Raw genomic sequence first — 16,841 nt, 5'->3', positions numbered from 1 at the left:
AACTTTGCAAACCTGCTTTGAAATCAGCCTCATCATTTGAATTGGCAAGCCACATTTCCAGAAACTATAATCTACATTTTAAAAGTGGCTATCACCTCCATATTGTGTGCTATAATAACCATGGTTTAAAATGCAGCTTAGAATATCTGGCTGAAGAGCCTACTCTGTTTCAAACTATACCTTGAAAGGAATGACTTTAACTTTCTGCCTCTCAGTTAGCCTGTTTGTAAAATGAAATAATAATGAGTCTAATGATGGCATTGCAGGGGGGAATGAATGAGTTAAGGATTGTAAAGCACTTAGTACTGGTAGCGTATTTCATGGAATGATACATACTAATAATTAAATTTTCTTTGCTTTGTACATTCATGAAAAAGATCTCATGTTATGGGGTGATTTGTCTTCTTAATTGCGTCCATGTACCAATACATACTCCTTCTAAGCCTCTCTAATGGCAAACAAGGTATCTGCACAGCAGAGAGAGTGATTCATCCCACTGTCGATTAGTATTTCTGCTCAGTTTATTACCCACATGTTATTTAGTCATACCTCCCTTCTCTCCCTCTCATCCATCCTTCGGTCTACTCTAAAATGGTCCAAATCAAACAATTTATCTTCAGAGAAGAAAATATGGAAATTGGATAATTGACTGAGACCAGGTATATGAAACACACCTCACCAGCCTTGAAATAACTGTTCTGGCTTCCCTAGAAATGTTCCCCAGTCCATTTCTGAACACAATTCAAAGTGCTGATTTGCACTGTTAATGCCTTAAGCGATTTGGGATCGGGGCCCTCAAAAGACTACTTTCTTCTGCTTGAACTTGCTCAAGTACAGAGCTTGCTGGATCAGGCCAACGGCCTGAGGGTGCTGATCTCACAGTGGGCAACTAGATGCCTGTGGGAAGCCCCCAAGCAGCATCACCACATTTCCCCCACTCATTAATTCCAGCATTTCTGAGGTCTTTTTTAACGTACAAAGGGACTGTTCAAAAATGTAACTCCCTTAGCTGCGTTCCTTCCTATTACTGTAAGTAGAATTTCCACCTGATTCAGATATATGTATAGACCAGAGTTCATACAGGCTGTGCAGAGTTTGAGTACCATACATGTGTTCCTGCATCATTCAGAAGGTGGTATGTGACTCTGCACTTACTCTGGCATTTTTCTAGCTATTGTAACAAATTCTAGAGGAATTTAAGGTCCTGAGAAGATTTGCTGTAGCAACTCAGTTATAGCAATGGTTTTTGTTTGTTTGTTTGCTTGCTTGTTTAAAGGCTTGCTTTGACTCTGTTCCTGAAAAGTTGATAACCCTTGATTATCAGTAACCTTGGTTTGGCAAGTTCAACAAAGGCAAAGCTGATCAGCATAAAGGCAAAGTCTTCAGCTTTTTTGGGGGGGGGAGAGAAAGAGAGGGAAGGAGAGAGATAGAGAGAGAGAGGAGTCAAAAACTCTTGTTGTCTCTTGTTGCAAGTCAGAGAGTTGGCAGGACTGCTTCTCCAGCAGGGCAGGGAAGGAGGTGGCACAGCGGGGGCCCTTCTGTCTGGCCCACTCTCTACTCCATGTTCTCATTTCCCTTCCTGGCTCCTAGGAGCAAACACAGTGTGTTTTCTCCCCCTCCTCCTTCTGCCACTTTGGCAGGGCAAAGAGAGAGCCCAGGTGGCGCTCGCCCATTGATCCAGCCTTGACGGAACAGTGCAATGGCTGGTCATGTGACGGGAGTCACTCGCGGGTATCCTTGCCTCATGGACACTCCCGCTTGCTCTGCTTCCATCCAGACTTGTTGCCTTCAAACTTGGATTCCGCAGGAGCTTCAAGACTGGGGCTTGCCAATTTGTGCAGCATGTGGTGGGAATATATAATAGTGATAGACCCCAAAGCTGCAAGGGAGAGAATGTAACCACGACCAGCAGTAGTAGTTGACCAAAATGACTTTTACCTTTTTTTGTACTCTTCAACCAGCATGGTCCAGATGAAGAAATTTGTAGGATGCATGGATTAAAACTGTCTCAATGGAACCCGTTAAAAGCAAATATTGCTTATTAAAAATTAGATGTGCTTACTCCACTTGATGTTCACATCCTTTAAATGGACTGCCCTTAATTTTTATCATTATCTTTGGTGAGAGGAAGGTGTTCTGCAGATGCTCAAAAGCACTCTGCACTCTTCATTCTTCACTAGCGAATTAGGCACTTTCAGAGCCCAGCAGTGTTTCAGGTTGTAAAAACGGGGTCCCTTTTGGATTGAAGGCTAATGCCCTTATTTGACACTGAATGTTAAGGTGGCTTTCCCAGTGATTATGCTGTTAAAAAAAATTCTGGAGGGGGAGATTCCCATTTCATTAAAAGAATTATATTAGGCACACAGGTACAGTATTGTTCTCCAATACTACCTCTTTGCTGTTCAGTGGGGCTATAGCGCAATAAAAGTGGGGTAACCCACCCACCCTGAATATTTGTGGTATGAAAAGTTTCAGCATGAAATTACAAGATGCCCCAACACTTTTGTAGGCAAAAAAATGTATTGGAAGTGGGCTTGCATATGACCACCGTGATAGCATCACAAGCATAAATCACATTGAATGCATAATAAAAAGGATGTCTGGAGGAGCACTAGGATAGAGCTGTTCCCTTCAGACCCTGTTTGTGAGCTTCTCCGAACAACCTGGTTAGCTACATTAGGAGACAGGACAGAATCCTACTGACATGCAACATATCTCCCCCCCCCCCATAGCTGCCAAGTTTTCCCTTTTCTCGCGAGGAAGCCTATTCAGCATAATGGAAAATCCCTTAAAAAAGGGATAACTTGGCAGCTATGTCTCCCCCCCCCATCCTAAAACTGCATATTAAAAATCACTCAGTGTTGAAATGTGAAACAAGGTTTCGCAGACTTTAAAATGCTTCCTTCAAAAGCTACAGACAATCCTGATGACAGTTTTGAGGCAGGTTAGGGAAAGTTCCATCCTTGGACAGCGTTAAGGGTCTGCATCAAGTCTTGGCAAAGCAGCGCTCCAGATTGGCTGGATTAGTATGATTTACTAAACAGAGGCCTCCTCTGCCATGCTTGGCCTGGGTCCACTCCAGCCCTTGCCTAGCAATAATCCATTGCTTAATTTTCATATGCTGAGAGAAACTGTGCCGTGGCACTTGTGGCTGAAGGGGAACGTAGCCTGGGATTTTGCCAGATCTGCACACGCCTTTGCACTAGAAATTAATAAAAAAAAAAACTGTGCCAGGGTAATTCAAACATTGCACAAAGAAAAACTGAACTCTGCATTAATTATTCAAAGCAGGTAAATTTTCATATACAGTATTTGCATTTTACCGTAGTTTATTGTCCCCTTCCCCTTTCTAACTACTGCTAGAGATATCAAGCATTTCAAAACGTATTAGAGGCCCAGTCTGTGGGACTTCTAGAATTGTGGCTCTGGCCGTCTTACAGCTTACCCCAGCATTTCCCACAGAATCTCAAGCTTTTCTTTCAAAGCTTCCTGGACTAGAAACCTTCTAGTGCTGAACTCAAGACCAAGTCCCCAGTACTGTGCTTGTGCAAAATAACAATGCACAACACTGGACACAGGTGTCTTGAAAGTTAGCTTGAAACCAGTAACTTCTTGCACTCATGATTTGAGAACATTAATGCCTGGTCAGGTGCATGGGAAATATCTTATGGAAACTTATTTATCTCTCATTCTGATACAATCTTGTATTGTCCATGCAATTCAGCCATATGCTGCAAACTTTATGTGGAGACATATAAATCCATGTGGTGGCCAGGACAGTGCAGTTTTATGCACTCCACATTTCTGGGTACCATGGCTGCATAGGGACTCTGCAGAGCTCTTTCTTACAAGGGAATTCCACTGGTATTTCCAAAGGGAATTCTGGAATGTCACTTTTCAAGGCTCATCTTCACAGCCTTGAGGGACAAATAAATAAATAATTGTTTGTTTTTTGAAAGCTGAGGTGCTTGGGTTGCTGATTCCTATGTCCGCTTACCACAATCTATGCTTTTTCCCCCTGCGCTTCCATGCAACAATGAAGTATGCAGAGCCATGTCTCTGGTCAACATGGTTAAGGGATCAACATCCCTTAAACTGAGGCTGTTGCATTTGAGTTTGTTTGTGACTCAGAAGCAGAAGGAGGGAGAACATGGGCGGGTTGCTTGTCTTGCAACCACCTATGGTGCTTCTCCCCAATCCTCTCTTGGAGCAGCCTTTGTGTAGGCCTTTGTGTTTGCAGCTTTTATGCCCAGATGGTTGCAAGCAGATGAAGAGAGGAGGAATGTGGGAGGGAGGGACATACACATGATGTGCATAAGTGTGCATGCTCTCCTACCTAGGCTTTCAGGAGCAACTCTACCCTGAATAACAAGGTTTGGGGGCAGAACCTCCGAAATGCAAGAGAGCTCCAGATTGGGTCCACATATTCACAAATTTTGATACTGCCTGAGTGCAGCAACCCTCTTCCTGTTTGTGATTCCCAGCACATATTCAGAAGCATACTGCCTCTGGCAGTGGAGATAGAACTTCGCCGTGGTGCTTATAGCTTTATCTTCTGTAAAGATGTCCACTCCTCTTCCTAAACTAGGGGGTTTAGGAAGCAGTCACACAACCTTTTCTGTTGAATGGCTGGGGTTGGGGAGGGACCCTCATGCCATTGCAGTAAGCTGACGCCACAAGTTCATGGGGAGAGGGGAGGGAAACAGGGAGACTCTAAGTTGTATAGTCACTTTTTACATTGCCCACAGGCGGAAAAACAGCTGGGAAAGGGTATCTATTGTATGAAGGGTTGAGTTTGGACGGTGTCCATTGCTACAAACAAAATATTGCCGCTTTGCCTTGTCCTGAGCAGAAGCTCGCTCACTTATTGTTAAATTTGCCCTTCCTAGCTGGACCCCTCCTTCCAATCCTTAATGCATCAGCAATCTTGCATCAACTGTTAAAAAAATCTCCAGGAGGTAAAATGGTCAGTCAATAGCTTTCATAATTAATCAAGTACTAATAGACAAATTAGAAATTGTGTTTCTTCAAAGCAGGAGGTAAATCACTCATGGATTTTAACTGTCTTTCTTGCCTTGCATTTTCTCTCTCTCTCTCTCTCTCTCTTTCTTTTTCTCTCTCTCTTTCTCTCTTTCTCTCCCCCCCCCCCCCCCCCCCGCTCACCATACATGGTAAAAGTGGAAACTTGTTTTTCATCTGAGCAAATGAAGAAAAATATTACATTTTATACTCCAGTAAATAAATGAAGCCTTCTCCCCCCCCCCTGTAAGAAATCGATTCTAGCCTTTACAACAGTTGAAGATGTTATGAAGAAAGTCATTTACCAAATTATGGGACGTAAGGCTTTTATTGATGACTGTAGGTTAGAAAATTTTGGCATTGTGAGCGCTGTAATATAATCTGCTGCCCCAACAAGGAGCTGAATGAAATACAGATTATATGGTGAAACTGCAATGCATCATTTGCTATTAGTGGACTTGTAATAATTACCAGTTTCAAAGCTGCTCCCCCCCTCCATGTAATCTTTACTCTCTGCCGTAACAGCCTTTCTCATTGACATTATGATTATACCAGCTGCCCTTCTGATCCAGAATATCTAGTTGATGGGAATGCTAAAATGCAATTACAAAAACTGTTATGTTGTATCCTCATTATAAGATACAGTGCTATTTCCACTGACCTAATACATAAACTAGCAAAGCAGGGGTGTGTTGCATTGTTAAGCAGACCAGAGGGTGATAGCATCACTTGCTACAGTTTTTATAAAAAGCTTCTAGTTTATAACAGCAAAATGAAATGAAAACTATCCACATTGCCAACTGCTTTTACTTCCCTATTGCCTTCCCCACCCCAGTTTGTCCTCTCTGGACCCTCACCCAGAGCCCACAAATAAGCGTTCAGAAATCTGCATGCCCAATTGAGTTTTCCTTTTTCCAGAAGATTTACGTATTTATCTGCTGCCGTCTTCAGCACCCTGCGCTAAACATCACAGGTTCATTAAAAAGCTGGCATTGGCAGAAGAATGAAATGTTAAATATTATTCCAAAGGGTTTCCTTTAAAGCAACCAAAATGTTAAACACCTGCCAGAGATGGCTGAATCTCTCTTTTTCTTCCTCCCTCCACTCTCTCTCTCTCTCTCTCTCTCTCTCTCTCTCTCTCTCTCTCTCTCTCTCTCTCTCTCTCTCTTTCTCTCTCTCTCTCTCTCTCCCTCTCTCCCAATTCAGATTGTCAGACTAAATGTATAATAATAGAGAAACCTGAAGCTAGAGCAGGGGTTGGGGGGGGGGCTCTGTGTGAGTCGCAGTAGACATAACTGTAAAGCTGCCTGCCTGTCATTTTCCAAAGTCATTTATTCAACACATTGTATAATGAAAATCCCCCTTATAAAGCTTTTTCTTCTCCTTCTTTGAAGTGAGGAGGAAAACAAGAACAATGAAGATCACTTGATAGGGGGACTTCAGCGTTTTTCTTTCAAAACCCATCCACTTCATACTACCCTCCCTCCTCTCTACCCGCACGTACATTAGGCATATGTTTGGAAACCTAATTTTGGCATCTACTGTCTAATCTTGTAAAAAAGATTTGCCCACAAGTGGGTTATATTGAGTGAGATTATAAACACCGCCGTAAAGTAAATCACAGGTCAGCCTAGAAGATCAGCAGACAGTCAAATACCATTGTAAGCCTTGCTTGTTCAAAGACTAGTACAGTATATATAAATACACTTGTGTGTGTGTGTGTGTGTGCCCGCCCCTATGAATTCCCAGGAAAAGCTCAGCAGTTTCTGCATTTTCAAAATGGTTTGTTAATGTCACAATTAGCTGCTAAGATATTTATTTATGCCAATTTTTGCTGTCCTTTCAATGCCCCCCATTGTTTTTGGTGGAAACAGACCACTGAAAGAGAACAATAAGGATTTATCCCTTTTACAGTTTTTTTCTCTCCACAATTCACATGATGCTGCTTCATATTGATCAGACAGTTGGTCCATTTAGCTTCAGCAGCACCCATTCCAAAACCTCATAGATAGAGAGATATTTCCTTGCTTCCAAAGTACCTTTGGCATCCTCTCTTATCAAACTACAGTCCTTCCCCATTTGTTGGACTGCATTTCCCATCATGCCCAACCATTGGCAAAACTGGATGGTGTTGATGGAGGGTCATGGTTTCCTCATCTCTGGCCTGGCAGAACTGCACTGAATGTGACAGTCCTGTTCCTAATGGGAGAAGCAGTGTTTCCTTCAGTGAGCACATAAATGCTGTGTTCTTCAGGCAGGTGCCCTTAAGCATCTCTGTGTCCGTGCATCAGGGCTCCCACATATGTGTACAAGCCATTTATGGATATGTGTCTGCTGCAGGTGTAGCAGAATTGCAGTATAAAATGTGGAGTTGCTCTTGGGAATGACAGCACCAGGGATTCCCAAGGGGGCAACTACCAAGGGGGTACAAAGAACCGTTGTTGGTCCAAGCTACCTGACTATTTGCAAGGGAAAACTAAAGAGTATAAGCATCACTGCCCTTTTCTGTCAAGGGACTAGACTCAACAAGTAGATGGCAAACAACAACCACCACCTTCCACCGATGTGTGTAGGATTGATGGTACAAACTAGTGGGTAATTCTGTAGCATATGGGGTGACTGAGATTCACTATGAAGTTTAGGGCTTAACTAGAGTGCACAACTGGTTGCAGTCACAAGTTCAAGCAATAGAACAATGGATACTGGTCCATTAGGGCAAATGGGGGCACTTCTGCCTAACCTTGGTCTGTCCTCAGCTAGCTGTGCAGGGAGGAGGATGGGAACAAAACTAGAAGCTCTTCCTCTGCTTACTGTTGACGTGCCTGGCTTCCACCTTCCCAGTCCCAGTTGTAGCACTCGCTAGTTGACAGGCCAGTCCTACAATTAGGCAGAGTGAGGTAGCTGCCTCAGGCAACAGAGGTGAGGCATTGGATATCCTCTACCCCCTATGTTAGTGTGTTGCCCTCAGGTGTGGTGGAGGATGCTGACCAATCACCAGTGCTGAAGTAAGAGTTAACTGCAAGTCCAGAAAGCAGGGTGGGAGGACCATCTCGTCCTTGCCTCAGGCTGCTAAATGTATTGAGCCAGCTCTGCTAGGTGATATTTAAATTACAGTACACCAAGGGGTTCAGTGTGGGGTAGCAGACTAGACTTAATACTGTGTAGGGCAAAGTTCAAATCCCACAGCCAGAGATGTGAGGTTGCCCCCAAGTTTGGGAGGGCCCAGTGCTGTTGCACGGGTGCGATGTCATGCGCATTGTGGAAGGCTGAGTACTCTGGAGGAGCCGGCCACTGGACCTGCGGTGTGCAACATCACATGTGCATAGGGCTGCCTGAAGACTGAGGGGGCCCGCCCCTCCTAAAACAAATATTGAGGGGACCAAGGTGCCTTCAGCCCCCAAGAGTTGGCATGCCTGCTTATTGGCCGGCCACGGGCCAGTCACATGGTTGTTATCAGGATAACAGGAAGGGGGACCATGTGATACTGGTTAAAATAAATTGTTACTTATACAGTAGATAGATATATCAAATTTCAGATATATAGCTGCATTTCAAAATGACATTTGCAGTCTTAAGCATTTTAAAGAAAAACAAGATGGCTCCTGTAGGTTTCTGCTATTTAGCCCCTCTAAATTTGGATATTCAGCTAGTTTCTTAGCCAGATGTTGGATCCAAATTATCCAAATCCATGTTTATCTAGCTATCCAGCCATCTGGTTATCTAGATTTGTTTGGGTCACCCATAAGCCAGTTGGAGAAAGAAAGGCTGCACCATATCATATATTTCAGGTTTCATTTTCTCAGCTGACAGCTTGAAACAAGCTTTTTTATAGAGTAAGTTTAAAAAACAAAAAAACAAAAATTACATGCTTGCAAATGAGGACTGGCATATAATTAATTGGCTTAGGCCCTGATCCTGTGAGATATGCACCCTTATCTTTGGCATGTATTTTCATAATTTATTTAAGCAGGATTTACTTGGAAATAAGTATTAGGTTTGCAACACTAGACCATAACCATGTGCACTAAAATACTTCCTTGGAAGTAAGCCAGAAAATGTATATTTAAATAATCTAATTAAAAATTAGTGGAGGTACCTAAATTTGAAGTTATTCAATGCCCATAGGTTAAATACTGTTAGGATCACAGTGTCTATGATCCTCCAATAATGGATCAGATTAATCCCATGAGACCATAGCAGGACTACTCCAAATCCAGAGACTTGATACTTCTGGCTTTAGATAACAATAATAACAGTGCAATCATATACATATCTACATAGCAGTATGCCCCACTGAGCTCAATGGGTCTTACTCTTAAGTAAACTATGTTTAGGATTATAGCCACAATGTGCATTGGTATAAATTGGTCTAGGATCAAGGCCTTAGCTATATGTGGAGTGTATCTGCTTATGTGTTAAAGTGTTTGCACTTATTGTTGAAGTTTATTTCCGAGGAAAGGAATGAGTTGCAAAAAATAGTAAAAACAGTCAACAAATACCAGACATATAAAGCAGAGGTTTATAAAATTATTTATGATGTAGAAAAATGAAATACTAGAACTTGGGGGTCATCAAATGAAATTGATTGACAGATGATTGGGGATGGCTTTAGAAAAGGATCAGACACAACCACAGAGTTGAGAGGTCTATCTTGATGGCTAAGCGGGACCTTCATATTCAGAGGTAGTTTGTCACTGAATGCCAGTTCATGGGGATCATCAACAGTTGGAGTTGGCTATTGCCTTGTGGGTTTCCCAGAAGCATCCAATTGGCCATGGTGGGAAGCAGGATGGGAGACTAGAAAGATCTTGGGTTTGGTCCAGCAGCAGGTCTTGTCTGACGATCTTAAGGAAGCTATTTGGTTATTAAACATTGATGCTACTGTGGTGTTTTGTTTTGTTTTTTGCAGGTAAAGATGAACCCAGCAGCTACACATGTACTACATGTAAACAGCCATTCAACAGCGCCTGGTTTCTCTTGCAACACGCACAGAACACTCATGGATTAAGAATCTACTTAGAAAGTGACCACGGAAGCCCCCTAACACCGCGGGTTGGTATCCCATCAGGACTAGGTGCTGAATGCCCTTCACAGCCACCGCTCCACGGGATCCACATTGCAGACAATAATCCATTTAACCTCCTTAGAATACCCGGATCGGTTGCAAGAGAAGCTTCGGGTCTCGGAGAAGGGCGCTTCCCTCCCACGCCACCTTTGTTTAGTCCCCCTCCAAGGCATCACTTGGATCCACACCGCATAGAACGCCTGGGTGCTGAAGAAATGGCCCTTGCAACCCATCACCCCAGTGCCTTTGACAGGGTGCTGCGACTCAACCCCATGGCCATGGAGCCCCCAGCAATGGATTTCTCCAGGCGGCTTCGGGAGTTAGCTGGAAACACCTCTAGTCCGCCATTGTCACCGAACCGGCCCAGTCCTATGCAAAGGTTACTGCAACCATTCCAGCCAGGCAGCAAGCCACCCTTTCTGGCCACGCCGCCTCTCCCTCCTCTTCCCGCTCCTCCCCCTTCCCAGCCTCCCGTCAAATCCAAGTCCTGTGAATTTTGTGGGAAAACCTTCAAGTTTCAGAGCAACTTAGTTGTCCACCGCCGGAGCCACACTGGAGAAAAACCTTATAAGTGCAACCTTTGTGACCACGCGTGCACTCAAGCAAGCAAGCTAAAGCGCCACATGAAAACCCATATGCACAAATCCTCCCCAATGACAGTGAAGTCTGACGATGGCCTCTCCACGGCCAGCTCCCCAGAGCCTGGAACCAGTGACCTTGTTGGCAGTGCTAGCAGTGCCCTAAAATCCGTAGTGGCCAAGTTTAAGAGTGAGAATGATTCCAATATGATTCCAGAAAACGGGGATGAAGAAGAAGAGGAGGAGGAGGAAGAAGAAGAAGAGGAAGAGGAAGAAGAGGAGGAGGATTTGACTGAAAATGAACGGCCAGACTATGGGTTTGGCATTAATCTAGAAGCAGCTCGTCACCATGAGAACAACTCCCGGTCTGTCGATGAGAACCGCTCCATGCCGGATGTCATGCAAGGGATGGTTTTGAGCTCCATGCAGCACTTCAGCGAGGCCTTCCATCAGGTCCTTGGAGAGAAACATAAACGAGGACATTTGTCCGAATCTGAGGTACATAGAGACACTTGCGATGAAGACTCGGTAGCTGGTGAATCCGATCGCATCGACGATGGCGCTATTAATGGTCGGGGGTGTTCCCCTGGTGAATCTGCCTCTGGAGGTTTGTCAAAAAAGCTGCTCTTGGGTAGCCCGAGCTCCCTAAGCCCTTTCTCCAAACGCATCAAACTTGAAAAGGAGTTTGACCTTCCCGCTACAGCTATGCCTAACACTGAAAATGTTTACTCCCAGTGGCTAGCTGGGTACGCTGCCTCTCGGCAGCTAAAAGATCCATTCCTCAACTTTGGAGACTCCCGACAATCGCCTTTTGCTTCCTCCTCTGAACACTCCTCTGAAAACGGAAGTTTACGCTTCTCGACGCCTCCTGGGGAGATGGATGGAGGGATATCAGGCCGCAGCGGTACAGGAAGTGGAGGGAGCACCCCGCATATTAGTGGTCCAGGCCCTGGAAGGCCTAGTTCAAAAGAGGGCAGACGCAGCGACACTTGTGAGTACTGTGGGAAAGTCTTCAAGAACTGTAGTAACCTCACTGTCCACAGGAGGAGCCACACTGGGGAAAGGCCTTATAAATGTGAGCTGTGTAACTACGCGTGCGCCCAGAGTAGCAAACTCACCAGGCACATGAAAACGCATGGTCAGGTGGGGAAGGACGTTTACAAATGTGAAATTTGTAAGATGCCTTTTAGCGTGTACAGTACCCTGGAAAAACACATGAAAAAATGGCACAGTGATCGAGTCTTGAATAATGACATAAAAACTGAATAGAGGTATATTAACATGTCCCCTTCTCCTCCCTTTCCCCAACCGACTCCCCACCCCACCCCCACCCCACCCCGGTGTAGAGATTTTCTAGTCCCTTGTGAGTAAAATAATGGAAGCTAAGGATGATATTAAGAAAGTGCTAGTCACCAGCACACCTGTTTTCATTTTCATTTTTCATTTTTTTATTTTTTCCTCTTTTCGTTTCTGTTTTCACCATTTGAATGCATGATCTGTATTGGGGGCAATACTACGCAAACTTTGAGCCTTTCTCTTGTGCAATAATTTACATGTTGTGTATGTTTGTTAATTTTTTTGAAAAAAATTAGACAGCATGTATGGTATGTTATGGCTGTGTTTTTTTAAAAAAATCTGTCCCCTGATTGGTTGCTGAGCAAACAAAATGATAATACCCACCCACCCACCCAAATACTAACTCAGACAGCTATGTACCTGTTTCCTGTAATGTTCCAGGAAAGGGGGGGGGGAGAGAAAACCAGAATAATGAAAACATTTTTTAACAGAACCATCCATGCTACGTGCATTCTGTGACACATATCATGTACAGTTTTGTTCTGAAATGTATAGGGGCAATGTTCTTTGAATTAACCCCCTCTGGACAGATGGATAACATTGAAAAGGGAAAAGGGAATTCCACGGTGTTATCTCAATGTCTGTCTTTAAAAGGATGTTAACGTATCAGTTGTTCTTGTGGTGGGGGAGGGAAGGGAAAAAGTAGGCCTTTAATTGAAAAATAAGGACATAAAAGAAAAAAGGTAAATTTGTACTATCATTTGGTTTAAGAAATGGAAATCCGAGTGCCTTGAATCTATTTAAGCCATGTTGGTGGCAACCCTACTTGTTCTAAACTTGTAGCTCAACTTTCGCACTGGGCAATGTAAACGAGTCCTTTAGGACCTAGCCGATAACTCTATATTGTATTTCTCACAACAGTGGCTACCTAAATCAAATAATTAAGAAAGGAAACCCAATACGTCCTAGTTAATCATCATTTGGTCCTACCCATGCACTCCTGTTCCAACTAACCTCCGCCCAAAGTCACCTAATTCAAAGGGTTGTAGACAATCTTAGTCCTACTTAAGAGTAGTTCCGTTGAAAAGAATGGACAAGACTAATTTAAGTGCATTGATTTCAGAGGATTTACTCTGAGTATAACTTAGTTGTATACAGCCCAAATTGATTCCCCTCCAGAGTGTTGAAAACATCCCGGGACCATTGCAGATTATCTTTCTCTCATCCTGTTACCCAACCAGTACCTTGTCTCCCTCTCTTCGCCCCGCCCCCTTGCAGTTTTGAGATTCTGATCATTATTCTGATGATTAAAAAATAAGAAGAAAACGAATGTGAAAAGTGCAGAAGGCCTTGAAAGATGATTAAATACACTAGGAAGAAAATTCATGTTTGGAAGATTTTACCAATATCTTTTAGTGATTCTGGCACACAAAAGGACACAAAACCTAAAAGGAAGAAGAATGAAAATAAGTAAATATCCAAGTTAAGTTGGTTGTCAACTTGACAATCAAATTAGAAACGTACAACCATGCATACCTACTGCATATCGATCTATTGATCTCTCTCTATATATAGGGAAAGACATATAAAACAGTCCAGCAATAATGTTTTACTGAGTGTAACACATAGCAAAAAACAAACAAACTAAAAGAAGCATACAGTGATTTATTAGCACAATGTGGTACTGCTTGCCATTTAAAACTAAGAACAGGTTATAAGCTAATATTGACATGATGATTAACTATGAACTATTAAGATTTGCCTTGAAGTGTGACATTCTGAAAAAGAAGAGAGAAAGATAATTTTAAAAGAGTAGCAGAGTGTATGTCTGTGCTCCCTAAAAGTTGTACTTCATTTTGTTTCTTTTTACCATATGCTATGTGCTCGTTGTGTTGACATGGGAAAAGGATTCATTGTTTTTATGATTAAGCTAGGATCTGCCCCGTTGGATGTTCACATAGCACTTGACTCTGCCTGTCGTGTATGTCTCTTTTTCCTTTAATCAGAGGTACACAGGTTGAGTATAAAAAAAAAACTTTTTAAGACTGCTCAGATAGGACAATTTAAATGCACTGTACAATTTTCCCAGTTTACAGGTCTCTATACTTTTAAGGGAAAAATTGCAAGATTAATGAAAAAATTAAAAAAATATATATATGAGCATGATCTCATGATGAGCATATAAAAAAACTCTGCCAGCTTGCCGTTTTACTTGACTTAATGACTGGGACTCAACGTTACGGCGCTGTGAATGGGAACAGGTTGTACAATTATATAAAAAATAACGAATGATTGCTCTCACTCCTACAGTGCAAGGATGGGTTTGGTTTTTTTTGTACAAAACTTTTTAAAATATAAATGTTATGATTTTTTTTAAAAACAAAAACACTTCATTTTATTTAGGGGAGAGGAAAAAACCTTGTATTTTAGGGTTCATTGTCTTGGTGGTGTACAAGACCTGCTCTTCATTGAAAACCAGTAGTGGAAAATCCTATGCCTTGGTTATATACACAACTCTTCAGGTTGTAAAATAAATACATTGGGGAAAGGGTTAAGAATATATAGTACTTAAAATATAGGAAAATGCACACTCCTGTTGGTTCCTATGCTAAAAAGAAGAGAAAACAAACAAACAAGAAGAAAAACACATTTATGGTCTCTTTTTTCTGTAATTTCTAGAATGGTATTTGAATTTAATGTTCACCTAGAGTAGGCACTATAGTATTTATAATGAAGCTTGTATTTTTAACTGTTGCTTGTTTCTCTTTAAAAAAAAGAAAAGAAAGAAAAGGTATCATTGTACCTTTTTTTGGTAGTGGAAACACACACACACACACACACACACACAAACAGGCTGCCACAGTATATTTTTTTAATTTGGCAGGATAATATAGTGCAAATTATTTGTATGTTTGAAAAAAACCATTTTTTTTAGAAGAAAAAGTGTGACATTGTACAGATAAGAGGCCATATAATGGCTGTTTTGGGAGGGGAGGGAGGGTGGGGAGGGAAAAAGAGAGAGAAAGAATCTGTTTGAATGTCGCACTAAATGAGCATTGCAGATGGTTGTACATATCAAAGGGGGTTACTTTTCTTTCCGCTGCCATATTGTATGCAGTAATGCAAGGTGATGATGTTGGTTTGTTCCGTAGTGTGCTCTTTCGTCCCCTTTTTTCTTCTTCTCTTACCCCTTTACATTCCAGCATCTTTAAAAATAAAAATCTTCATATGCAGTAAAAGGAGAAAAATAATAATAATAAACTAGAACAAAAGGAAGAAAAAAAATTAAAAAGTTTCGCAGGTTTTTTTTTCCATTGCCAAAAAGAAAAGAAAAATTAAATGGTGCTTTATATATTTAGATCGGAAAGGATTTCATATGCAAAGCATATTAAAAAGAGAGAGAGAGAGAGCAAGAGAGACAGAGAGAGCGAGAGAGAGAGGAGCCCCTCTGGATACGATACCTTTTTTGTATATGGCAATGCAAAATATTTTGTTATTATGGGCCTTTTCTATTCCTGTAATGAAAGCTGTTTGTCGTAACTTGAAATTTTATCTTTTACTATGGAAGTCACTATTTATTATTGCTTACACGCTCTGTTCAGAACAGAGGCGTTGGATTTGATCTTTGTTTTTTTTAATTGTTTTTTTATTGTTATTATTTAGATGACCAAAGGTCATTGGCAACCTGGCTCTTTATTGTATTTTTTCTTTTGGTTTTTGTTCTAGTCTTTGTTAAGTTCTATTGGGAAAACCACTGTCTGTGTTTTTGGGGTTTTATTTTTATTTTTTATTTTTTTATTTTTATAAATCGGGCAGTTGTCTGCATTACCCTGTTCATTCACCCATTTTGTCCCTTAATTGAAAAATAAATAATAAATAAAAAAATGCTTAAAGTACATTCCATAAGCTTTGCGTGTCCTCATTTGACACACACTGTAAATTTCCCTAAGCGAGAGAAGCAGCTTTTAAGAGAAGACCGCGAGGTTTTCTTCATGGGGGCATTTTGATGTACGTATTAGTAGCCTAAAGACCCAGAAAGCTCCCTATTTATATCACAATAAAATGCTTTGCCCCTGGGAAAAGTGTCTTGTATTGAGAGCAAAGATCTTGCTTTATTTTATTTTTCAACCGAGGGGACCTTTCTTTTCCAGATGGATGTGTCCCCCCCCCCCCCATATTTCCCCTCTTAAGAATGGAAGGTGAACTGATTGGCCACAACATCCAATTCATTCATATTCGTCTGTGAAAAGGGACTCTCAGCCAGCCCTCCCCCTCAGCCCCCATTTCCTGCACCATTGCGTACAATCACAGACAAGCTCAGAAACGGAAACAATATGCAACTCCCTCCCTGTGAGGCCCCTCCCTTGCCCACCTTAAAATAAACTCAAAACCCAACGTGATAGGTGAACTGGAAACATCTCTTTTGTGCCACCCGGTTCCGTAGCAAAAGCAGAAGCTGCTTGTGGGCGCGCATGCCTGCACTCTGGGGGTGCATAGGGGATGTCTGTGCTGCGCATCCCCAAAAGCAGGCCCAGCTTGGCCAACCACTTGGGGAACAACCTCTTTCTCACATTTTGTCCGGTTGAAACGAAAGCCGGGATGGGAGCTGCTCTTCTTTTTATATATTCTGTACAATTGATAGGTTTTATCAAAACGTTGTGTATACATTGTCTTTAAATATCTGGACTCTGGTTCTGATTACATATATATATATTTTTCCTCCTGAGAGGTCTGTATATGTTGTCAAGTTTTACGAATACTGCATGTTGCAGCATCTATTTGCTTTATTAAAAACACATACCTCTGTGATACCGTCTCTTGCTCTTCCTAGTGTAACAGAATGGCTTATTTCTCATTTACCTTTTTAATTTGTAAGAAATTGT

The 16,841-nt window shown here is 42.0% G+C and overlaps 1 protein-coding gene across 2 annotated transcripts in view; it reads left to right on the top strand.

Annotated features, from left to right (window-relative positions):
- BCL11A (BCL11 transcription factor A) overlaps nt 1-16,841 on the top strand; it is a 160,220-nt gene that overhangs the window by 129,348 nt on the left and 14,031 nt on the right. Inside the window, exon 3 of one of the 2 annotated variants that reach the window (XM_060273146.2) lies at nt 9,929-11,653. In XM_060273146.2, the coding sequence (XP_060129129.1) occupies nt 9,929-11,653 (1,725 nt within the window). Of the gene's footprint in view, nt 1-9,928; nt 16,768-16,841 lie in introns of those variants that run through there. The other variant, XM_035110916.3, reaches the window with a different exon arrangement.

This window comes from Zootoca vivipara, chromosome 3 (genome assembly GCF_965207765.1).
Source record: "Zootoca vivipara chromosome 3, rZooViv2.hap1.1, whole genome shotgun sequence".
NCBI lineage: Eukaryota > Metazoa > Chordata > Lepidosauria > Squamata > Lacertidae > Zootoca > Zootoca vivipara.
Note: the sequence above shows the minus strand (reverse complement) of the source record. Positions and strands in the feature narration are given on the sequence as shown.